Source organism: Pinus tabuliformis, chromosome 3_1, assembly GCF_031772625.1.
Source record: "Pinus tabuliformis cultivar Carrire ecotype Pingquan chromosome 3_1, CPIR1, whole genome shotgun sequence".
Taxonomy (NCBI): Eukaryota; Viridiplantae; Streptophyta; class Pinopsida; order Pinales; family Pinaceae; genus Pinus; species Pinus tabuliformis.
The window spans coordinates 976,458,490-976,482,543 of record NC_142301.1 but is presented as its reverse complement, the minus strand read 5'-3'; the positions used below and the strand labels follow the sequence as shown (position 1 = coordinate 976,482,543).

The 24,054-nt window shown below is 37.6% G+C and overlaps 1 protein-coding gene across 4 annotated transcripts in view; it reads right to left on the bottom strand.

The window, feature by feature from the left end:
- Positions 1-396: 396 nt before the first annotated feature.
- LOC149191103 (uncharacterized) overlaps positions 397-24,054 on the bottom strand; it is a 251,372-nt gene continuing 227,714 nt past the window's right edge. For 3 of the 4 annotated variants that reach the window (XM_089412338.1, XM_089412339.1, XM_089412337.1), the window contains 3 exons: positions 15,549-15,659; positions 15,267-15,409; positions 397-930 (listed from right to left, as the gene is read on the bottom strand). In XM_089412338.1, coding sequence (XP_089268464.1) covers positions 690-930; positions 15,267-15,409; positions 15,549-15,659 — 495 coding nt within the window. In that variant the 3' untranslated portion in view covers positions 397-689. Of the gene's footprint in view, positions 931-15,266; positions 15,410-15,548; positions 15,660-15,849; positions 15,984-24,054 lie in introns of all 4 variants that reach the window. The other variant, XR_016256026.1, reaches the window with a different exon arrangement.

Sequence of the window (24,054 nt, the reverse complement as noted above, 5' to 3'; positions counted from 1 at the left end):
CTTTAGTAGCCGACAATGAAAAACTAGAATTTTGATACAAATGCCAACATGAAACTTACTAGGCTTTTTATAGTTACCTTCACAAATCATGACATGATTTCATTGAATACCGGCACTCATAAATATAAGCATCTGTACCCCTTATATTGGCGGGAGACAGAACGACAATGAAAAACTACAGAATTTTGATACTAATGCCAACATGAAACTTACTAGGCTTTTTATAGCTATGTTCACAAATCATGACATGATTTCATTGAATACCGGCACTCATAAATATAAGCATCGGTACCCCTTATATTGGCGGGAGACAGAAAGAGATGAAATCAACTTTGCTAAATCGGGAGATTTCCATCTAACTATTTGAGTATCATAAATCTTATCCACTGGCGTTGATGATCGAAGAGAACTTATATAAAACAAAAATATTCGAAAATGTTGTCTGTCGACAGTATATTAATTATACTGAAACTATTTATTTCAGTATAAAATGAATGGTAACGAACTACAAATGAATCTCTATTGTACAAAGAATCACTTTCTACAATTCAGAACCTAAATTATTATCTACAGTAATTGAAAATGATTCTCAAGCTGCCAAAATTCTCTAGATGCTAAATATCAAAAATATGAATACAATTGTGCCCCATGGTCAATCAATGGGAACTTTTGGGAAGAGGTGAGAAGGTTTATCGGAACCATCTTTTACCATTTTTAAAATTCCTGACCGTCATTACTAACTCCTCACGCTGTGCTTCTACCTCTGCAAATTGAAGGCTCATTTGAAAATAGCGCTCCTGCATGTCCTTTAACTCTGCTTGAAGAGATGACACCGTTTGTTTATATCCAAGGAGATCATTCACTACTTGATCAACAGTTCCAAAATTCTGCAGGGCTGCCACATGAACATTCTGGTCCTGGCACAGAAAGCTGGAAAAGCGAACAAGTTAAACATCTAAGATTTTAACTCCTAATTAGGCAGAGAAATGATAATAATGTTTTGTGTCGAAACATGCCATCCTTTATGCATTCTCTCACAATATCCTCTACTCTCAATAAGTCTAGAATATGAGTTACTAATTCCAAAGTACCATCCCAGTTCAGAAAAGCAGATATGCATCTCCTCTGTTGGAATATAATGTAAAACAGAAGACCTGTGGCTTAGCATACTTCCTCTGTTAGATCTATCTGCTGGTAAACAATACACAATGTGGATCTCTTGGTTGTAAAATCCTTGGTGCCCTGCTCTCGAATGGAACAAAAAGTACAGGGAAAGATTTGTGATTTGTAAAAAACACTAAATAGCAATGTTGGACAGAACTCATGGAGTTTAACTCTGAAACAGTGAAAAGTAGAATATGAAACACTGGCCGAAGTTGAGAAAGCTTTGCATTTAAAATGCTAATATTCCTTGTTAGAATGATTGGTGGAATGAATGGGCATTGAGCCAGATAGGAAGGAATTTTCCATTGAGCAAATAGTTCTATGACACAACCAAAGAATATGAATTCTGTTTTGGAAATTAGGTTGAAAATGCATGTTTGGAAAAGATGCTTGTCAAGTACTATGGATTCCAAGAGTCAAAACGACAATCCAAAAAGGAAAGTGTCACAAACAACTCCATCAAAATAGAAATGTGAATTCTGCACCAAAGTTGAAAATAACCTGTTAGCTCTTTATCTTCTCCAAATGTGATGAAAATGCTGAAAAATTATGGAAGCGTAGTAGAGAGTCAAATTATGTCGGTATGATTTCAAGTTACGTTACAAGAAACAGGAAGTGAGGAACACAACAGGAAATGACAACCGAGTGAGAAACGAGGGTCAGAAGCTTTTGGGTATAAGAAACGGTAACTTGTAGAACCAACGGCCCTGCCCTCACAAGGCCGAGGAGAAAATATATGAAAGAATAGTTATATAGTTTAATAGTGAATTAACACAATATTTGTAATGTCCTCTCCCAATTAATTGGCCAAGGGAGGATGGAGTAGCCTATCCAACCCCGTAGGCTATAGTCTTGACAAAGGGAGAAAACCCAATTTTCCAATGTTGGGGCAACATTCGGTGAACTTTGGGTCAGTTGGGGGCAAAAACCCAAAATGGAGGCTACATTGCAACCCCTCACATTTGAGAACCCCATGAGGGAAGCTACAAATAGAGGAGAGTTGGTATCATTTTGGCATCATCAATTTGGATCAACATATATCTGTTCTTGAGCTGTGGCTTTAAGGGTTTTAAGACCCCTTTCCACTAATTTCAGTGGGGAAAGATTCCACCCTAGTTAATCATTTTTCTTTCATCTTCTGTTATTTTGTTAGGCAAATTGTAGGATCTGGCTACTGTCTGGTCTAGCAACAATTCAGTGGTGTTTCCAGTTGAAAGTGATGCAAATTGTGAGATGAATTGAAGTTCTGGGACAGTAAAAGCATAGTTGGGAGCCTGCACCGTCACAGGAGCAGTTGATCGAAGCTCGACCCTCCTAGGGTTGTGGATCAGCAGGGAGATGACTATCCTGAAGCAGTGAAGGTAGAGGCAACTGTTACAGGACCGAACTGTGCAAGGACAAGCTAGTATTCAGGCACTCTGAGGCAACAATTACAGGATTAAACTGATCTAGGGAAAGCTGGTATTACTGTTATGCTATTTTGGCCCTCTTAGGGCTCTGGATCCTTGCAGAAGGCAACCGAGTTTGCAACAGAGATATATAACCTGTTGTGCAGTCTTATTGTGAAGAGCGAGCTCCTACTGTAATCTTCTTAGACCAGCGAATTTATATAGACGGTTCAGGTTTTGGTGCAGGAGAGTAGTATAGAATAGTTGTCAGAAGAACTCAGCTAGATTGTTTAATAGTGGATATGGTTATTTATACTTGCAACAACAGGGTATTGTAGTGACTGTGTTCATTAATTGTCTTGGATCTGGGGACTATCTTATTGTTGTTGATTAGATTATTCATGCATTTTAATTGTTGCTGTTGAATGATTGTGTATTATATGAAAGAATGTTCACTGTGCTGTAAATAAATGAATCACTGTTACACTGGGAAACCCTAGCTTGAATAAGAACCCTAGGATAAAAAAGTTTCCCAAGGACACTAAAATGGGGTATCAGAGCTGGGCATCCTGCCAGCGTGTGAGTACATGAGCCTTGTATGCTTCCAGAAGACACTAGCAACGTTACAGTAAGAAGAGAGAGGAACACCCATCGTATAGCTATGGGAGACAGAGTAGGGCAAGAAGGACAAGAGCCTAGTGAGCTCTTTGTTGAAATATGTAACTAGGTTCAATCTTCATAATGACATGTAATCATGATTTTATGTATTTGATGTAAAGAGAAAAACAAATTTATTATTGTCATTCTTGAGGCATGGGTTTCATGCTCAAGGAAATTTATTTATAGGTCAAGCACCCATTGAGTGCTCCTAGGGCTTGTCATTGAGTCAACAAGTCATAAGAATCATTGTCATGGTGTCCCCTTCCAGGCTTTGCCAAGTACCCTGATTAAATTCAATGGATCCAAATTCTGGTCTGTTCATGGACAAAGTTCTCAGTGTGGAGGGAAAATGAAGGGACAGGTCAAACAGGGAATTATTTCCCTCTCATGCTCAAAATGACCTAACTAAGTGAGAAAATGGGAGGGTGAGGAAGCATTCAAGTGGCGAGTAGTATATGGGTTGGGTATCAGAATCCTAGCACAAAGAAAACTATCAGCAGAGTGGGAGATAGCAGGGACAAAGCTAACAAATTCTGAAAATCCTCTGAAACAGACAGGCTAGAGGCTCCCCTCTAAAGAAGCGGTTACTGCAAAATATAGCAGGCCTAGTGCAAAACCTCTCTAGGCAGATCCAAACCTCGTGGCAACAAGAGATCGGTCACCACTGTCACCTCAGCAGCCTTGAGCTATTTAGTGGTAACTAAACCACATGGGAGGCTTCCCTATATATAGATCACCTAAGGATATTCAATAGGAAGGGTTCAAGGTGATGGAAAAGGTCTAGTGATTGGGATAAGGTATTGGAGGAGCCTGGAGGGCTAAGATGACCTTCACAAAAGTACAAGCACTGTGTCCCTAGACAACTTAAGCAATTTAGAGGGCTGTTATAAGTCAGGCTTTGAAAAATTATCAATGATAGGACAGGCAATGGCATTTAACAGCCAGACACAATAGTATTACAATAGCAAATCAACAAACAATAAAGACTATCAATTAGATAAGCTAGGTTTAAGGTTTGCAATTGAGATTTTATAGCTGAAACTTGTATAAAACAGCATTAAAATGATGTCGTCAGCCCTAGAAATAAAGTTTTAACATGCAATAAACATTAGATTTTGCTTTTTAAAATTTATTTAATGCAATTTCTACTTAGTGTTGATTTTTTGTAGCATCGAGAGGTATTCCCGTATAGCCTAGAAAAATTACACAAATTTATTTTTGAGGTCTCCAAGTTGGCCCAAGAAGTCATGTCTGCCCAGACAAATGAAAGGGTGTCCCTTGGGTAATTTTACCCCCATTTGACAAGTATATATAGATGATGTGACAATTCATTTTTACCACCAAGCAAGTCTTCTATCTCTTTTCATCATCTCTCTTTGACAACTGCACATGTGATCTAGGAAAATGATTTTGACCAAGTTTATCTGCTGTTTGACCAAGCTATTTGACTAGACATTGATGAAAGAACAAGCTATGTTTGACCGTAGAATAAGGCAGAGTTAACCAGAGGTTTGACCACAGGAATTGACCGCAAGTTTGAGTTGACTGCAGGCCGAAGTCTGATTGTAGATTTGACTTTTGGATGGGTTGACCAGTGTTGACTTACTGGAATTTGACCAAGTTTGATTGGTATTTGACTTGGATTATTGGCACAAATTTCTAGACAAAGTATTGATTTGTAAACCTTGCTGAAGAATAATTTCTCCTAAAGAAAATTTGTTGGGTTTTCTCCTAAGGTTGGGTTTCCCAAGGTAAAAATATTGTCTCTATTGTGCATGGTTGTCTTCCTACGACCCTTCCTGTTTTCGATGCATTTACTATTGATATTCTTTGAAGTGTAATTGCTCAATGATATCAGTGGCATAAGAATATTGTGTGAAAATCATTAGGAAGTAATTATCTCGCAGAAAATAGCTTTCTAGTGTGCTCTTGTAGAAAATTCAACATGGTATCACAACTTTGTTGAAAGAGAAGCCATTAAGTCAGCCTAAAAGATAATATTCAGCAACTTGATTGGACTTTTGATCTGGTGCCAAGTCTCATAATGAAATATAGGTTGGATATAACCAATCTTCAGAAGGAATTTACTCTAGACTCTAGAGCTAGAGGGAGCTGAGGAGAAAGTCATGTCTCCGCACTTTTAGGCACTGTTGCCGCAAAATCTATTAGGCCTTGGAGAAGGAAACCCTACAAGGTATAAACTAGACCTATAAGCAACAATGGGGTAGTGGTCCACTGTCACCACAACCAAAACCCTTATCCAGATGGGAGGAGTCCCGATATGAAAGAGATCACTTAGAATAGGTATTCTAGGGTTAAAGTATGAAATGATCTCACTAGGAGGTCTTCAAGAAAGACACAATTTTCGTTCAAGACTTCACAAGGAAGTAATTCACTTTCTATGAAGAGACCTAGAAATAAGGGAAGGAGACCTAGGGTTTGATAGATTTGACGAGTGTTGGAGCAACTCAAGGTCAAGGCAAGGAGAAAAGGTTTCTTGTAATGTATGTTAGCTAAGCCAAGGCTCATGAAACCTTCAAAGAAGTCCTTAAGTTGAGGGAAGAAAAACTAGGGTTTCCCTCTTAGGGAAAACACCTAGGGCAAGAGAATTTATGGATGAAATTGAAGTGGATATCCACCAAATTGATAGGTTTTGTGGCAAATCCTATCCTCTTAATGTTAAGGCTCTCCAAGCACCAAAATCCTCCCTCCCTAGAAATTCGCACCAAGCCCTTTCTCTCTTCTCGAATAAATTAAGAGAGAGAAAAGATGGATAAAAGATGGGATTGATCACCAACAAATTGGACTAGTGCCTTGCTCATTGGGAGTATGGAGTCTAGGATGATTTAAGTTAGCTAAACTTGTTTTCAAGGAGGCCACATTTTGATGCCCTAGCAAATAAATTTCAAGCATTTACCTACTCTAGGAAAAATGGATTTTTATGGGAGAGCTACAATGAGTTCAGCACTAGGACTATTCATCACATGTTATACATGAGTAATGTATGCAATATTCATCTAGACAATAATTCAATTAATCTTCAACAATTTAGGGCACAACTCTACGATGACCTAGAATCAATAATTCCATACATTAGACATAGAAAGATAGACATTTAACAATAAAGTGTACAAGACAACATGGAAGAATTCCTTCCATTATCCAAAGAATAGCTCCAAGAAATATCCAAGAATAAGCTCCAAATGTTGAAATGCATTCAATAGATCCAAAACATCCACAAGAAAGCAAGTGTGATTCCTCTAGAGAGGCCGAATTCCTCAATGAAGTCGAATTTCCCAGTGTGATGATGATGAGAGATCACAAATGAATGAAATTTTACCCAAGTTTCACTGGTGTTTGACTTGGATTATTGACACAAATTTCTAAACAAATTGTTGATTTGTAAACCTTGTTGATGTTAATTTTTGCAACTATTCCACCATAGATAGCTCAAATGACCAAGATGATGATGGCATCTGATTCCTCTTTTCGAGAGGACCGAAATCGATCTAAAGATCACCCAATTTGGTCAACCAGAAGTTGAGTTATGAATTATTTTATTCATGCATGTATTATGGAATGGGTCGACCCTAACCACATGAGTAACTGCTTGGGTCAGTCTTAACCCCAAGTGAACCCTCAAGAAAGCCTATAAATAGAAGAGACCTTAAGATCATTCGGACATATCTTCTCTTCTCTTTTGTCTTGGTTTGCACAGGTTTGACGGAAGGAGTTTGCGCAAGGGTCCGAAATCACAGGCGAAAGGTTCGCTCTGAGTTAGGGTTTTCTGAATCTTGATTGTTGGCATAGAATAGGGCATTTTGGTCCTTGGACGCTAGCACACAAGCCTATGAGAGCGACCGAAGACCCATAATCGCTAGCATAGAGGTTTATGGGAGCAACTTTGGCCTCAGAGGTAGATTTGGAGATATCGATCCCTGGTTGCTCGCACATAATGGTCCTAAGAGTGATGAGGTTGTCTTAGATGCATGCACAGTAACTTCAGGGAGCGACCAAGTGTTTTAGCTGTTGCACCCCGGTTGCATGCACAGAGTCTTCCAAAGAGCGATCAAGCAGTCACAGTCGCCCTCACATAGTACCGAGAGCGACCAGAGAGTTTCGATCGCACATAGACAGTTTTGATGAAAGTGACTTGAGTTCAGATCTAGGGTTTGACATCTTGGCTTCACTTGACGTCAGTGATCTGGGTTTCTCTCTCCTATTATATAGATCTGTAGATCTGTCGATCCGATTTGTTAGTATCTACTGCAAACATATGTATTGGGCTCATTGACAGTGACACCAATGTTTAGCAGTGTTCGACACAGTGACAACAATATACAACAGTTGACATTAGTTTGTGACAACACATTACAACCATCAGTGTGAGGGTTTTGATTTCTAGCATGATTAGATCTGTTCCATGCATATCATTATTGTTTTGTTGCATTAATAAAGTTATGGATCATTGTACACTCTTTTCCTACATCATTTGATGACGATCTAAGAGGAAGAAGATTTGCAAGGGCTTTCCCCATAGTGGGTTTTGCTATGGTCTTGGACCAATCCCGGTGTCTCTATGTGTGTGCATGTTTTTCTTCTACTATTCCTATTATGTTCCGCTGCATTGATGATGATGGTGATGTTGTTTCTTTCTATATATTTGCATATGATGATGTATAATGGTGTAGATTTGAATAATGTAATGATGAACTTAATTTATTAATGATGATATGCAATTATCAAAGCAAAGAACAATGTCGCCCTACGAAAAATTAAATTGGTATCAGAGATCGCTTGAAGGAAAGTCATGGAGATCACCCCAATAATAACAACTTGGATGGAAGAAAGAAGAGGAAGGTGGAGACCTAAAAGAATTCTAGGGTTTGAAGAAAACCCTAGGCATCTTGATGATTAATTTGATGGATTATATGAGGTTAGGATGGAGAGAAAACCCTGGTTTATGGCAAAGACTTGAGATTTGATGTATGAAACTCTAGCATGGTCTATGTCAAGCACTTGTGGAAGATTCGATGAAGCCCTAGATAGGATAATCCCTAACAGACTTGGTTGGATACTTGAAGGCAACATTGGTATATGGACCATGGACATTGATGGCTCTTGAAGATTGGTTCAAGAGGGAGAGGATCACCTCTCATTCAAGATAAGTATTTATTGACTTATGATGCTTCTTACTTGTTAGACTTATAGATCTGAAGATTATGATTACTGCTTGTACTTCCTGCATAGGCATTTGAGTATATGGATGTTTCTAACCTCCATGATGAGATGTGATGAGTAGATCCTGCTTGAGGATCATGTTGAGATGCAGATCTAGAAAGAGATCAAGAGGTACTTGATGAAAAGATGACAAAGTGCTTCAAGCAATCTATGTCTAATGAAAAGGTGCACAGGTAATACCACAAGGTATGCATGGTATGTTTCATCTATTGGCTCGATAAGCCCTAAGGTATGATGAGAATGTCTCTTTCTTTAATGGCTCATACATGCATATCAAAGTGACTTGGATATATGTTTCCTATGATGAAATGATGCACTTGGTGTTGAACATTTTGATCTTCTTGAATTCTATGACGCCATCTAATGTTGATACATTGATACACTTGATGTTTTGCTAACATCTATGATCTATTCGTTGGATATCTTGATCCTATAAAGAAGGCTAGCACCTTGGCTCTAGAAAATGATACTCTTGATACTTGTCATGATGGATTTCATATAGAAGGATAGTTCACTGACTCCTATACATGAGTCTGCTAGTAATGCTTGTGATAAGCATGATGACAACATATGGAAAGAGTGATTAACACTCTTGTTGTTTTGATAAAGCTTTATTGAATGATCTAACCTAATTTCATTGGTCATGAAGAGCCTGGTAACCTTTATGTGAGAAGTATAAGTGTAAAATTGATAAGTAGATCTCTTACTAACTATGGTTGTGGTTAAACTGAATGTCCTAACTTGATGGAGTGACTTGATAGAAAGTGCTATTGTGTTCATAATCCTTGAGATATGATGCTGCATCTATCTACTGCTTTGAGTCTAACCTTTGATGAAATATTGATGTCATGACGCTGATAACCATATGTTTATGATCTAACAGATCTGTTGTTGCATGACTCAAGTAGAGACATGTTGCTTACATGAATGAAGATGAATGATGCAGATCCCCAATTGGAGGGAGAATCTCTTCTCAAGATTCTTACCCTTATTACCATTTCTATTCTATGCTACTGAAGTATGTGCATCTGACAGTATTGATCTGCAACAAAGTCTTAGATATGAAGCTTGTACATAAATTAGGGTTTTGTCTGTGGATGCAGTCACAGATCTAGGAGATCTTGTCCCTGGTCCCTCGCATGCTAAGGCCTAGACAGTGTCCAGGCAGCGAAATTCGCTCTCATGCTAACCTGAAGGGAGCGACCAGAGGTTTGACTATAGTTGACCATCATCTGAAGGTTTCTAAAACTGTCTGAACTCTAAATAATGATATCCCTGACATATTCTGCCATTGTTAATTGATTTCTGAAGTTGTTGAGTTAAATTGTTGATCATATAATGAAGTATTCTGCATCAAATTAGATGGTCACCTGGAAGATGCCAGTACCACAGATGTATTGTAGATAACAACAAGATCTGCTAGCAGGAAAAGCTTGAATGAACATGCAGACTATACTTTTGTTTGCAGGTGACCGGGACATACATATAGATATGTCACTATGTTTAAACTACAAGAGGTTGCCATGATTTGGAATTACTGGTATATATGAAAATTGCTTTGACATGATGCTTGACAATAACTTTGAATTGATGATGGAGATGTGCTTTGAATATACATCTCTCTACAATAGCAATTTGGACTTGACCTGATGATCTGATTTGACGATTGTTGATTTTATATCGATGCCATGTGGGCATGATGGCCTATGTGGAGATCTGCCTCCTTATTCTTAGAAAAATGGTTGAGGTACTGCTAGTTGTGATTCAACATGAAAATGGAACTTGCATGACTAATCCTTGGTGTATGCATCTGCACCTAGTGACATAAATGACTTGTATTATGATTATGAGAATGACTTGATCAAGTTCAGACTGATGATACATGGTTGATGACAACTTGTTGGCATGATGAAGTCATGATTGGATGTGAGCTCTACCTGTCTCCTGGTTGGAAGTATTGATACTCTAATAATGATGACTTTGATAATGGTCTTGATTTGACTTCTAAACTCTGATGAGATGACTTTGTTGTTGTGATGATACAACATTGATTATGCTGGCTTAGTAAGACATTATGCTTAGAGCATTGCATGAAGCAAGCTCCCCGATCCTGATATATCTACATTTGATAGTTATCTGATGAAGTCATGATGATGAGTTCCAATTGAATATACATCTCTCTACAATAGCAATTTGGACTTGACCTGATGATCTGATTTGACGATTGTTGATTTTATATCGATGCGATGTGGGCATGATGGCCTATGTGGAGATCTGCCTCCTTATTCTTAGAAAAATGGTTGAGGTACTGCTAGTTGTGATTCAACATGAAAATGGAACTTGCATCACTAATCCTTGGTGTATGCATCTGCACCTAGTGACATAAATGACTTGTATTATGATTATGAGAATGACTTGATCAAGTTCTGACTGATGATGCATGGTTGATGACAACTTGTTGGCATGATGAAGTCATGATTTGATATGAGCTCTACCTGTCTCTTGGTTGGAAGTATTGATACTCTAATAATGATGACTTTGATAATGGTCTTGATTTGACTTCTAAACTCTGATGAGATGACTTTGTTGTTGTGATGATACAACATTGATTATGCTGGCATAGTAAGACATTATGCTTAGAGCATTGCATGAAGCAAGCTCCCCGATCCTGATATATCTACATTTGACAGTTATCTGATGAAGTCATGATGATGAGTTCCAAGGTATGGCTTTGATTTTGATTATGGTTTTGGTTTTATATCCTGATGATCTACTTGTGACAGGTGATGAGCCTCTAATGATCTAAATCAGAGGAAGATAGCTTATGAAGCCCAGAATGATGTATCATGGCATGATGAATCAATTTATGGAATTTGGGAAAGAAATTCCATATTGCAAAGCTATTGGAAAATGTTTTTGTAAATCCTTGATACTCTGATTTGAAGTTCAAAGATGTTGTTGAACTCGGCATGGCATCCGATAGTTGATTGAAGTATTGTTGATTTTGTTTTTGAACAACCATCTGTATATATATGATGTGCATAGAACCTGAATAAATTCATGATTGAGCTACTTCACTCACATAGAGTTGCCACCAAGCATGATTTGAAATATTTGCATGAGGCAAAGTTGCACGAAGCGGGGACGCCGAAGCGTCATTTTCCAAAAATCTAGGAAGCGAAGCATCTGTGGAAGTGTCTACTATATATATATATATATATATTTATATTTTTTTGCATTTATACTCAAAACAAACATCCCAAATACCAAATTAGTTGTAGAAGACATGAAAACATGCATATTTTTGCATAAATCAAGATAGATATAACATCCATTGTACATTAATAATCAATTATTCGAGCATCAACCATTTAGATGCATCAACCATCTAAAATCTAGATTCTTCTCCTCTTGTCTAGCCTTTGCCTCTACCTCGATTGTCTAGGGATATTAGTCAACATTGCCCAATTTTGATCAAACTACCTAATTCAAGACTTAAAATATGGTAGAAAAAGCTTAACATGCTTGATCGATGATTTTGACTTGATTGAAAGGTAATTTTTTGCTAAGGGCATGTCGCGTGACAAAGGAGTTCAACAATTAACACCACCAACACTAGGGTACATATAGGGCTTGGTGCTCTTGATTAAATGCTAATCGCATACATTCATACTTGATATAATCTAATGAAATGCCACAATCCCATTGATCCTGAATTCCTGAAAACTGTTAAGTCTACTGAACTTTGAATAGGATATGAAATTCTATTTTCTCCATATGAAGTCCAATGAGGCTGGAACCACTCTCAAACATCCTGAGTCATTTCATGGTAATGTTAAAAATTTAAGTAAAAGGATGAAAATGAAAAATAAAGGAGAATGTCACTTTTACTTTAAGAATTTAACATTACCATGAGGGAGCATCTGCTATATTTATATTTTTTAATATTTTTTTTACCTTCATTCCTCACCCTAACCCAAGGTGGACCCACCCCCAACAAGCAAACTCACCTAAAATTGAAAAAAAAAAAAAAAAAATTGAAAAAAAACGAATTTCTAAACGCTTTTCCGGAATCGTACGGAAGCATATGCTTCGCCCTCCGAAGCGTCGTACGAAGCGCGCTTCCGAGCCACGCTTCGGAAAATTCCAGGAAGCGGCAAAATTAGGCGTAAGCACGCTTCCGCACGGGACGCGCTTTCGGGCTTGGAACTGGGGGGGGGCTTCGTACAACATTGGCATGAGGTATTATATTTTGAGAATGAGATATTTCTCCTATGGTATGTGTCTGCATAGATGTATTGCTGACATTTGAGATTATTGTTCATAAGCACATTTGGACGCTGCTTTAGTATGAGATCTGCCATGATATCTTGGATGAGAGGTCCATAGCATGACCGAGGTTGCTCTGTTGAAGGAAATGTAACTAGGCTAGGTCTTCATAAATGTAATTTTGATATTTGTATTTATTCAAGAAAAGAGAAATTATTTTTGTAATATTTGTCAATGAGTTTCTTGCTCATTGAAAATAGGTCAAGCACATTTTAAAGTGCTTCTAGAAAGTCAAAGTCAAAATGTAATTATGATAAGACCCTTTGAGGGCATGTTACATCATGTATGTCATCATACAAGGTCATGGGAACACCTCCAAGCATAGTCAAATCCTCTCCTAGCATCAACAAAGTCTCCAAGCAACAAAACGATGAATAAAAGTTGAATTATAGTGCAAACTGTAAGTCAGCCTAATGGATAGTCATGTCGGCTTGAAGAGGAGGGACATACCTCTATTTATAGAGGTTGTCCACTCCTCAAAAGGACAACGAACTATCTCTGAAATCCGCAAGAAAAAGAAGACTAAGAAGGACGAAGAAAAGACAAGATAAAAGGTCTAACAAGGCAGCAAAGAGAAGAGGAAGAACAACGAAGATTGAGAGGTTGTTTCTAGGGTTTATACACTCACATGCGAAGGAATAAGGGACAGTTTGTGGCTACATCAGCAGTAATATTACAATGATATATTTTCTATTGTTTGGGCTAGTAACTAGGCCTACAAAGGCCTCCTACTCCAGCGTGGAAGGAAGACTCTAAAGCGAAGAAGAGACCATCACAAATGAAGGAAGAAAAGAGACAAAGAGGAAGAAGAGGACTATTTCTAGGGCTAGAAACAGTCACATGTGCGAGGTGCAGTAAGGGTATAACAACAGCTAACAGTTCTTTGTTTGGGTGAAAGATCAAGCCTCCAACGACTCATAAGCCTAGTGAAGGAGCCCATCATTCTAAAGTAAAAAGGACTCTAATTGGAAAACAAAGTGCCGGAAGATGTGCTGGAAGTGATAGTGCAGAAAAAGGAAGGATTTGACTTATGCTTGGAGAATATCCTAGTCAAGGGTCTAGGTTTGGCAGTGGTTCAAATAAGAAGATTCAATAATAGAAAACTTGCAAAGGGTTTTCCTCTCAAGAGTGGAGAGGTTTTGTCCTTGGCAGAGAGCCAAACTTTGTGTTCTTGTTATTTTGTTTTGGTAGCAGTTTGACGAGGTACACACATAAGCACTAATAATAAGTAGTATAACCTCATAAGAAAAGTAAAAAGACTCCACAAACTGTTATCAAGTAACGAAGAATCATCACAACACTATTTTGCCCTAGATTCTTCAACATGGTTTCAGAGCATAGGTGACACATCAAGGAAAGGGCAACTCAAGAACACTCATCAAAAGAAGCATCTACAAAGTTGAAGCATCAAGCATAGAAGTCTCAACCACTTCAAGGACATTAAGGGTCTACAATCCATCATTCACAAAGGAGGTCTACAAAGCTAGAAGAAGAGCCTTACATAAAGGCGCCTACAAAGAAGAGCAAATTGGAGCAGAACCTACATCAAAGCTACAGGTCATCAAGCAAATCTCATCATCAAGCAAGTCCACTTGAAGAAGGCAACTTGAAGAGCATCAAGATCCAGGGAAGACAAGCCAGCAAGCCTTCAAGGATGAAGCAATTCCATTACATCCCAAAATCTATCAAGTAATTACATGTCCCCTTTTGAATATACATCAATGTCTTTTTGTAGGAAAGCAATAAATTGGTAGGTACCAATAACTTTCTTGCATGGAAACATGAGTGAGCACGCTCTTAATTTAGGTTGAAATATATGATTGTATTATGTATCTTATTTTAGGCATTAATGAAATAATAGATGCAATTGTTCCAAAAATAGAAAACTTTACTGATTTATTTTGGAAAGAATTTCTCAATCCTTTAACAAACTTAAACCCTAGTTTGCCCTAAATAAGGGGAGATACTATTTAAATAAATAAAGCACAACAGAAAATTCACAGCATGCAGGGGAACCAATCATGAACCACAAGAGAAATTAACCACGTGGCAGGAACGTTCATTGTTTCACCAAACCTATGAAATCCTCCCAGATGAAATTTATTCTGCATTTTTGCCATGTTTTCCGCATTGTCAGGGATGTTTGGGCAGCTTTTCAGATTTCAAAGAAATGCTGAAAATATATATGTTTAATGGCCTCAAGGTACCCAAATCTAAACAATTTTGTTATTTGCTAAATTTCAAAGCTGAATTGAAGCTGGTAATACAGGTTTGATCTATCTCTGCTCTATCCCATAAACCAGGAGAACAAACTGCACAAACCCAGCAGTACTATTAAAAATAGAAAACAAGCCAACCTCATTCATTCACAAAGTGGAACTTACACATTAGGTCAAGATTTTTCTCCATCCACTGCTGACAGGTCAAAAAGTCACAAAATCATGCATCCAACTATTAAACAGTGCCAATGAAATGTTAGTTTACCTCCTGAGCTGTGACTTGTACATGGTATTTGACTCCAATGCCTCTGCCAATTCAGTTTCCAAAGCAAAAACTCTATCTAGGATATCACCAGACTTTTCTGTTTCTCTATAGCGTGAAAGTTGAGTGTGTAACTCTTTATTAACCTGAAAGAAAATACTGTAATAAAATTAAGGGAACTAAAAGACACTGTAAAGCAAGCCTACAAGCGAGAACTTGTAATCTAAAATGCAAACAATTATACATTAAAATGTAAACTCTAGAGTCAAAAAGCAGAAAGATGACCTCTTGTAGCTTCTCAACTTCTTTTTGGAGCGAGTCCTGAGAACCAAGCTTGGACATAAGTTCACGTTCTCGATCTGATAGACTGGGATTTTGCTTTTGCAGCCATGTGACCTAGTAATCAAGGTGGGAAGTATCAGCCAGACAGATCATTCAATTCTAAGGAAAATATCAAAACTAAGAGGAGTATGTGTTACATTAAAATATGGAGTTTGGGTTTACATATTAAAATACTTATTGATAAAATTTAAGAGCAAATTAGAGTATGAAAAGTGAAATCTAAGCACTATGATTGTGCCCCTACCTGCCATGAAATAACATTGATTTTCCAAAGTTTTCAAGAGCAAAATTATTACTGTCATGCAAGTTGTCCCTCAAATGTTCACCGAATGTTGAAGTGCCAAGTGAATGAATTGTGGGGGCACTGTCACTATTACGCTGAAACATTAGTGTAAACCATATATCAAGCTATATTTAGTATAAGTCTTCTACCTTGTTCATCTATTAGAACGTTTGAATTTCTTTTCATGGGCATATATTGTTTCAAGTAGATTGGATAATGTTAAGTGTCCCATCTTGACAGTTTGAACTTTGAACATAACACTTTTAGAATGTCTGCTAGTGATTCAATGCATATCGTGCATTTGCATAGTTGTATGGTACTCATCATGAGGTTTCCAAAATTCCATGTATGTTGTAAGGGCATAGTCCCTATATATTATATTTCAAAATTACACAAATCTCACCTACACTACATTAAGTAGTAGTCTTCTAGGTTGGATCCATCTAGAACATTAAAACCATGAATGTTTATGGAATAAGGTTGTTCAAATAGTTTTTTTTTTTTTAATTTCAACCTTTCACATCATTGGAATTCAAGAAGAAATGTTGCATTTATTTGCTGCTTGCAATGCAATATAGTGTACATTGCAATTTAGCATAAAGATAACAGTATTAGCACTCCCTCGTATAGGCTCTACATAAAGATAATGGCAAATTTCATAGCCGCTTCTTTGAATTTGTGATCCAAAATGGATCTGAAAGAAACCCTCCTCTAAAATTTGTAGAAGGGAAAATTATTGGCAAAGTTTGGAGTCAATGGTCCGTTGACAATAAACTTGAACATCAAAGGCCAAAGGCCTCATTTTGGCGATAAGAAGATGGAATGGACCACTTCTTGGTTGGCATTGCAAGGCAACATTATATAGAGGATGCTTGCCTGATGGAAAAACGACTGAAAAGGTTGAAAAAAATGAAGGTTGGAAGAGGGGCACCACAGCAGAAAACTGAAGACTTGGGAATGAACCAATCTGTTCATAGATTGGAGGATGAAGAGGATTTTGGTCCTGTCCATGGAGAATGAAGATTGTCTTGGAGCCAAAACAATCTACAAAGTACAGCCAAGGAATAAGAATACATGAATTCTCTGATTGAGAGTGCATAGCTCCAGTTTGCAGCAATTCCAGATCATAAAGAGAAGCCATAAATTGCTGGATTTTCTCATTTGTGTTTCCAGGGTAAATTCTGTTGTTTATAATGTGTGATTGAGTTCTCTTCATGCTTGATTGGTTATGGTGGTAATTAATCCCAAAGATCTCTGCATTAAAATCAATTCCCCAGTGTTTGAATCAATTTCCTGCTGGTGTCATCGTTGATTTAATTAATTCGCTGAGAACTTTAATTGTTAGCTTGATTGAATCGCTGGTTTAATTAATTGGTTGAGCAATTTAATTGTCGGCTTAAATGAAATGCTAACTGTTAGAAACTGTGAGCCTGTATTGAATTCTTATGTTTGTTAATTCAATGGGACGTTGAATAACAGCAGTGAACCCAATTGCCTAATGGATTCCTTACACACTAAAATTGGTTTCTCTGTTCACTGGTATGAAATTATAGCTTGTGCACTGTGTAATTCATCAGTAACAGCACTATTATTAATGTGTTGAATCACTGGTTGATTAGAGCGTGTTGGACTATGGTTATTAGCTCAGGACTGCCCACCTACTCCTTTAATTGAATCTGTGTGACGTTCTTTTGCTAGGTAACCACATACCGCAGCATATTTGTCATAGATTCCAAGATTTCCCTTTAATTAAATCACTGGTGGCTTCCTACTGCCCAATTACCATTTGACTGAATCGCTGGTATGAAATGTGGCTTATGTGCTGTGCATGCACATGTAACAGGCATCAAAATCTCTTGGTTGTTTTGTTGCTAGTTTCACCTTCAGTGCTCATGGTGATTGGTTGGCACTATAACTCAATTTTCATGCCATCAACTTGCCCTAAAACCATGTGTTTACTAAATTGCTCACAGCTTATCCATGGCCTGTTCAAATCTCCCGATTTCATACATTATTCAAGCGTGTGTGCAGTGCTATCACTCACAGCTCCGCATTTATGCATTCATAAACATACATATTTAACATTGCATGGCCACCATGATGTCAATAACGAGCGTAGAATTAGTTGCATCTTGTTTGTTGCCTGAGAATGTAATGGGTGGGCAGAAGTGTTGGTAATAGGAATGCTGCACTTAAATAGTTTAAAAAACAGTTTTGAACTCAGCATTGACAGCAATTTTCAATTCTGCATAGAAGATCCGTGTTGGCAAAACAGATGGGCTAGAGGCGTAACATTTACAGATCATATTGGTATCAGAGCAGTTGAGTCCATGACCTTGAAGTAGCTCCCAGTGCTTTGAAGACAATGCAAAAACTGATATGGGTAAAGCACTAAAAAGATAAAAGTTGAAAGACCTAAAAACCATTAACATCCAATAAGAGAATCGGCACTCGACATCAAGCATACAGAAGCTTGACAAGAAGATAGCAGACCTGAAAGAGGACCTTGAGACTGTTACCCATAAAAATGCCTCCACATTTTGAGAGATTCATTCAAGCTGAGATTTTGGATCAACAATTTTGGCATAATGCTGTGTAAAGAGTTCAATCCTTTTTCATGGAGATTGCTCATGTCAAAAGGGACTCTGCATTGAGAGATGTTATGCATTTTTCCAGACATGTTCTAACTTCTAACACTCTAAGCAGACAGAAGTTAATATTTTGGCCTAATCTAGATCTTTATACAGTAACGAGCAGTAAAATATCATTGTCTTACAGCCAGCAGTATAAATGATCAATGAAGTTGAGGGTTCAAGCATGTGTTGGGTTTGCAACTTGATACAGCTATATTCAACAATTGTTTTGTCATAAGGTGCAGTGTGCTTGCTCTTTCTGCATTTGACAAGGATGCAGACCTTGATGCTTTAGACTATCTTATTATTAAGTTTTACTACATGTTAGAGATTCTTCCATTAGCACTTGTCCACTGCTTTTCATCCTCCGAGAGGATACCCCCAAAATGAATGTCGAACCAGAATCACCCAATTCATTGGAGATGATAAGTCTGCAGTTGGATGATGGATCCTTGAGGCCTGATCTACCAAGGAGAATAAATGCTGGATTGTATTGCCTGATTTGGTCTTTTTCTGATTATTTACTTTGTAGTTGTGCATCAACAGTATAGTAATGATGTAACTTCTGAAGCAAATTCAGTTAATACCCCACTCATAATTGAACACTACAGAAATTAGATGAGGTAGTTTCAAATATGTTATGTGCATAGCAGTGGCAGCGAGCATTACATAGGATATGGGGAGGAGGAATAATGTCCCTGGGCAAACGTAAGGGCATATAAAAGGATTTTGAATGCTGGCCAACAGCATTTGCTGTCACCACTGTTTAGTGGCCAACAGCATTGTGGTGACCTCTGAACCTATGTATAACAAGCATGCTCTGAGGCATAGCATCTTGAACGTCATCTATGTGACGAAGACTAATGGTAACCATATTCAATGTTCTTGTGATGAAGTATTCAGCCTTGTTTGATCTGTATTTTTGCCGCTTCAGCAGGCATGGCACTTTTTTGTGACAAGTTACAAGGACCAGGCAGATTAGAGCCATTATCAGTGTTTTAAAGGCAACAAAGATCCAACAATGGGGGCCAAGTATACAGTTCTGTTCCACACGAGGCATAAAACAGCAGAGTAGTTGCATAGACTGGAAACCTGTAGCAGCAGCATTACCTTGGAGGTTCTGCAGCAAGGTGTATTTCCAGATCACAAGCTGGAACCCTTCATTCTGGGTCCATTTTTGACGTATGATTGAATCATTGATTGGTGCCAGGGATGTATTCACCATGGGAGAGGATCGATCTACTTAGGGAAGCCTCCAGCACTTATTTTATGATAAAAATAAATGGGCAGGATGCCCTAAAGGGTGGGCAGGTGGCAGCTTTATACTTGATTTGAGGAGCATCCCAGAATTGAAGAAAAAGGCAGTTATAATTATTCATGCCCCTTGACAGGGTCAAAAAAATGTCCATGTACGAGAACCAAGGACATCCCTTTCTATATGGCATGATTCTAGAAGGATTAATGCTTGTACGGAGGTAGCCTATTCTTGATAAGAATTTTGACCTAGTTTGAGGAACACATTCATAACGACTGTGTCAAGTTTTCCAGCTCATCTTGCACAGCCATCAAGGAAGGACGCCTGGCATTTTAGAATATAGATGAATACTTTAAGCAAGAATTGTAAAGATGTTTTCCTATGAGAACATGCTGGTCTAGAAGTGACACTTGCATGAAAAAGGTTTGATTCAAGCCAAAAGAAGCCTAAAAATGAAGAAGCTCTTTGCCTCAGAAAACTCAAAGTGACTTGTTATACTATTTTATTATTTATAACCACATATTGCCAGTTTAATGGAGATCAGTTATCGAGGTTAAGGATGCAATATTTTATTGTTTTCCCATGGAGCAAGGCATGGATCTAGAACATTTCAAGCTTATTTTATTGTTGTTTTCGGAGAGATTAGTGGATCAAGGAAAACAAATCATATTTTATTGTAAAAGCAGATGGAGTTAGACTCTATTTAAGGAGTAGCTCTCTCCATCATTTGTCATGGTTGGATTTGTAAGAGAACTCCTATCTAGAGCCTAATTTAATATTCCTTGAAGGGGAATGTGACTATAGGGATTTTTATGTAAGTGTGCTTCCATTTTTTCACGCATTAATGAATATATATTGCTGGACATTACTTGTAGTTCCGCTGCAATAATGGCTGCATAATAGGGTGGACAGTTCTGTTTGACTCTTTTGCTGTTTTCATTCTCTAGTTAAATCCTTCTATGTTATGCCATTTCTTCACAACACCTTGATGTCCTAACTGCAATGTTCCACCAAACTTTCTGGACACAGGAACACATAAGCAGGGAAATGCATCCAAAGGATAAGTAGAAGAAACCCCCAAATCTTAGGAAATGTCATAGGGGATGTCGAGATCTTTAACATAGAGGAGCCCACCAAAAATATTAAAAAGTTTAAATTATAATATATGAAACTTGAAAGATAAATGATAAAGCACAGAAAAGTTTATAATCTTATACAAAAAATATTACATAATAATTAAAAAATCATAAATCATGATTCATATATCATCTATAGACTAACCCCATTGAATTTCTCATTATATATAGACAATCGGAAAAATTAGAACATAGGAGTGCCTTTCCAAGTTTTGACGCAGAGAGTATATTTTCCCCAGGACATTTTTGCTAAAATCATGACAGAAGAGTTCAACAATCAACATCACCAACATGAAGGTACATGTATGGCTTGGTGCTCTTGATTAACAATCAATCCCATATCCTCATACTGATACATGATAAAATCCAATGCAAATGCTACAATCTAGCCGATCCTAAAATCCTTGTAAACTGTTAAGTTTGCTGAATTCTGAACAGAATATGAAATTATACTTTCTCTATATGAACTCTTATGAGATTAGAACCACTCTCAAACATTCTGAAACAATTAATGGTAATGATAAAATTTCATGTAAAGTTGAAATTCTCCTTCATCTTTCATTTTCTATCAAAATTTCACATTCTCTTTTATGTTTCATTTTCTATCCTTCTATTTTAAAAATTTAATATTCCAAGTAACTACAAGGACTCAAGGAGGGGGTTCAAAACAATGGGCTTGGTAAAAAGGGAGCATGGGAATTGTTGATGATTGTATCTCAGACAAGACCTTTCATACAAGCCTTGTGTCAAACACACGTCAAGTCGTCTGAAATCCTTTCTATTTTTTATTCACTTTATTAAAGTAAATTACTAAAGCGAAGAGCCTTTTAATTTTAAGTTATGAAAAGTCTAATAAAGTGTAATTTAATTACAAAAGTGACGTAAATGAATCTCGGCCATTGATCTCAAAGTGAGATTAGGGTTAGGAAGATTTGGTCATCAGCTCAAAATTATAAAGGAAGAGCAAAGTGGAAGGAAAAACACAATGAAACACAATAGCTCAATTGCACACAGTGACGTTTTTACTTAGTGTGCAAGACATTAGGAGAAATGGAAACAAAATAGCAGCAAGGAAATCGATTTCGGACAATTTGTGGAGGCCATATGATAAAACAGTGGAGGAAGGCATACAAATTGGGCACAGCAACAGCAACAGTACGAGTTCGACCCAACAATTCGGCTGTACAATTTTTGGGAGGAGGACATACAATTTGAATCAGCATGAGGCTGAGTTAATTTTTCTTTCTTAGTGGGCAAATTTTCCCAGTGTGGGAAGCCCTTGTATGTTTGGAATGATTTTTAATGAAAAACTGATTTGAAGGCCAGGAAAAATTAACTGTGTACTTGGAATTTATTTTGCTTCCACTAATTTATTTTTCCAGCAATTGTATGATAAATTCTATGGTCTGAAATTTTCTGTCTTAAAAAATAGATTTCAGCAAGTAATTTTACTTACGATCATAAAGACGTTATTCACTTTGGGTTTGGAAAAAAATTTCCAATATGGTATCAGAGCTAGGTCTCTGATTGAAGCTTCCAAGTATTTACAGCAGCAGATCTATTAGATTTAAAACCCAATAGTTATTTTTTAATAGGTGCTTGAAGCACTAAGCACATTCGTAAGGAAGTTTGTTTAGATATGGAAGGATGACAGTAGCAAGTCTTATATTTGACACATTGGATGAAGCCTCAAATTTCTTGTCATGGAGAGCTAGTGCTACATTTCTGTTGGAGGAATATGATTTCTAGGATATTATTGAGCATACAGTTCCATTGCAAACAAATCCGTGGCAATTGGAAGCCACAAAAAAGGAGGTTAAATCCAAGCAGGTGATCCTGGTTCCAGTGAAGGATCACTTGATTCCTCACATTTCCAAGATGTTCAATACATTGGTAAGCCTCTACTAGAGCGAGAACATTAACAAGAAGATGATCCTGAGAAACAAGATCAAATAAATAGATATGTCCAGATCTGACACAGTTGCCATTTACCTCATGAAAAACACTCAAATCTGTGATCAGCTTGCATAGTGGAGGACATTGAACGGTTTACCAAGTTCTTGGGAAACATTCGTCCAGGAATTTGTGCTTGCAAGAAGCTTCCAAACTTCGAGAGACTGTGGGATGACTGTATCTAGGAAGAGACTCGAATGAAGTCTAAAGCCAACAAGAAGGGAGATGATGAGAACCTGGCCCTAATCGATCATAAGAGGAAGGCAAAAGAAAAGGGTTCCAGTAAAGGTAAAGGAAAGAGAGAGGAGTTAACCTCATTGCCAAAGGACTTGAGTAAAATCAAGTGCTTCATATGTCATAAGCATGGACATTAGGCATCACAGTGTCCAAAGAAAAAGAAGGGCAAAGGGAAGCAGCAACAGAAGCAAGTGGCAGCCTTAGCAGAAACTCATAAGAGTGAGTTTGGAGAAAAATTTGAGAGGTACTTCTCATTAGTTTCTTGCCTTTTTACAAGCACGGTTCCAAGGAACATGTGGTATGTGGACAATGGGCATCTCGTCATATGACATCAGCCAAACAATTGTTTACGAGTCTAACAGAGGAGAACTTAGCAATACAAGAGGAGCTTGGTGATCATGCCAAGAATTCAGTAGTTGGACTTGGTACAATTTCTTTCCAATTCGAGTCAAGCAACTCTTCAAACTTGAAGGATGTGTGGTATGTTCCACTGCTCAAGAAGAATTTGCTTACAGTTTCCATCATGGAGGATAAGGGTTTTGCCGCAGAATTCAAGAAAGGCCAAGTATCAGGTCGGAAGGATCTAGCCCAGAAACAGTTTAGGTGATTAGGGGAAAAAAAGTAATTTGTACAAGTTACAAGGTGAGCCTATTCGAACTCTGGTTCATAGAAGTGATAATGTGTGTGAGTTGTAACTTGTATCACAAGAGGATGGAGCACTTGCATTATAGATCATTGTTGAATATAAGGGAGATGGTTAGAGGTCTTCTAGATTTCAACATTAAGCAGCAAGGCATATGTAAAGGGTGCACACTTAACAAGTCCATCAAGGTTGATTTCCCAAGCAGTGAGCACAAGTCCAAGTAAGTTTTGGAATTGACTCATTCGGATGTGTTTGGAATTGACTCATTTCCTACATCTGCTTCTTTGTCCTTCCTTGGAAGAGGAAGGT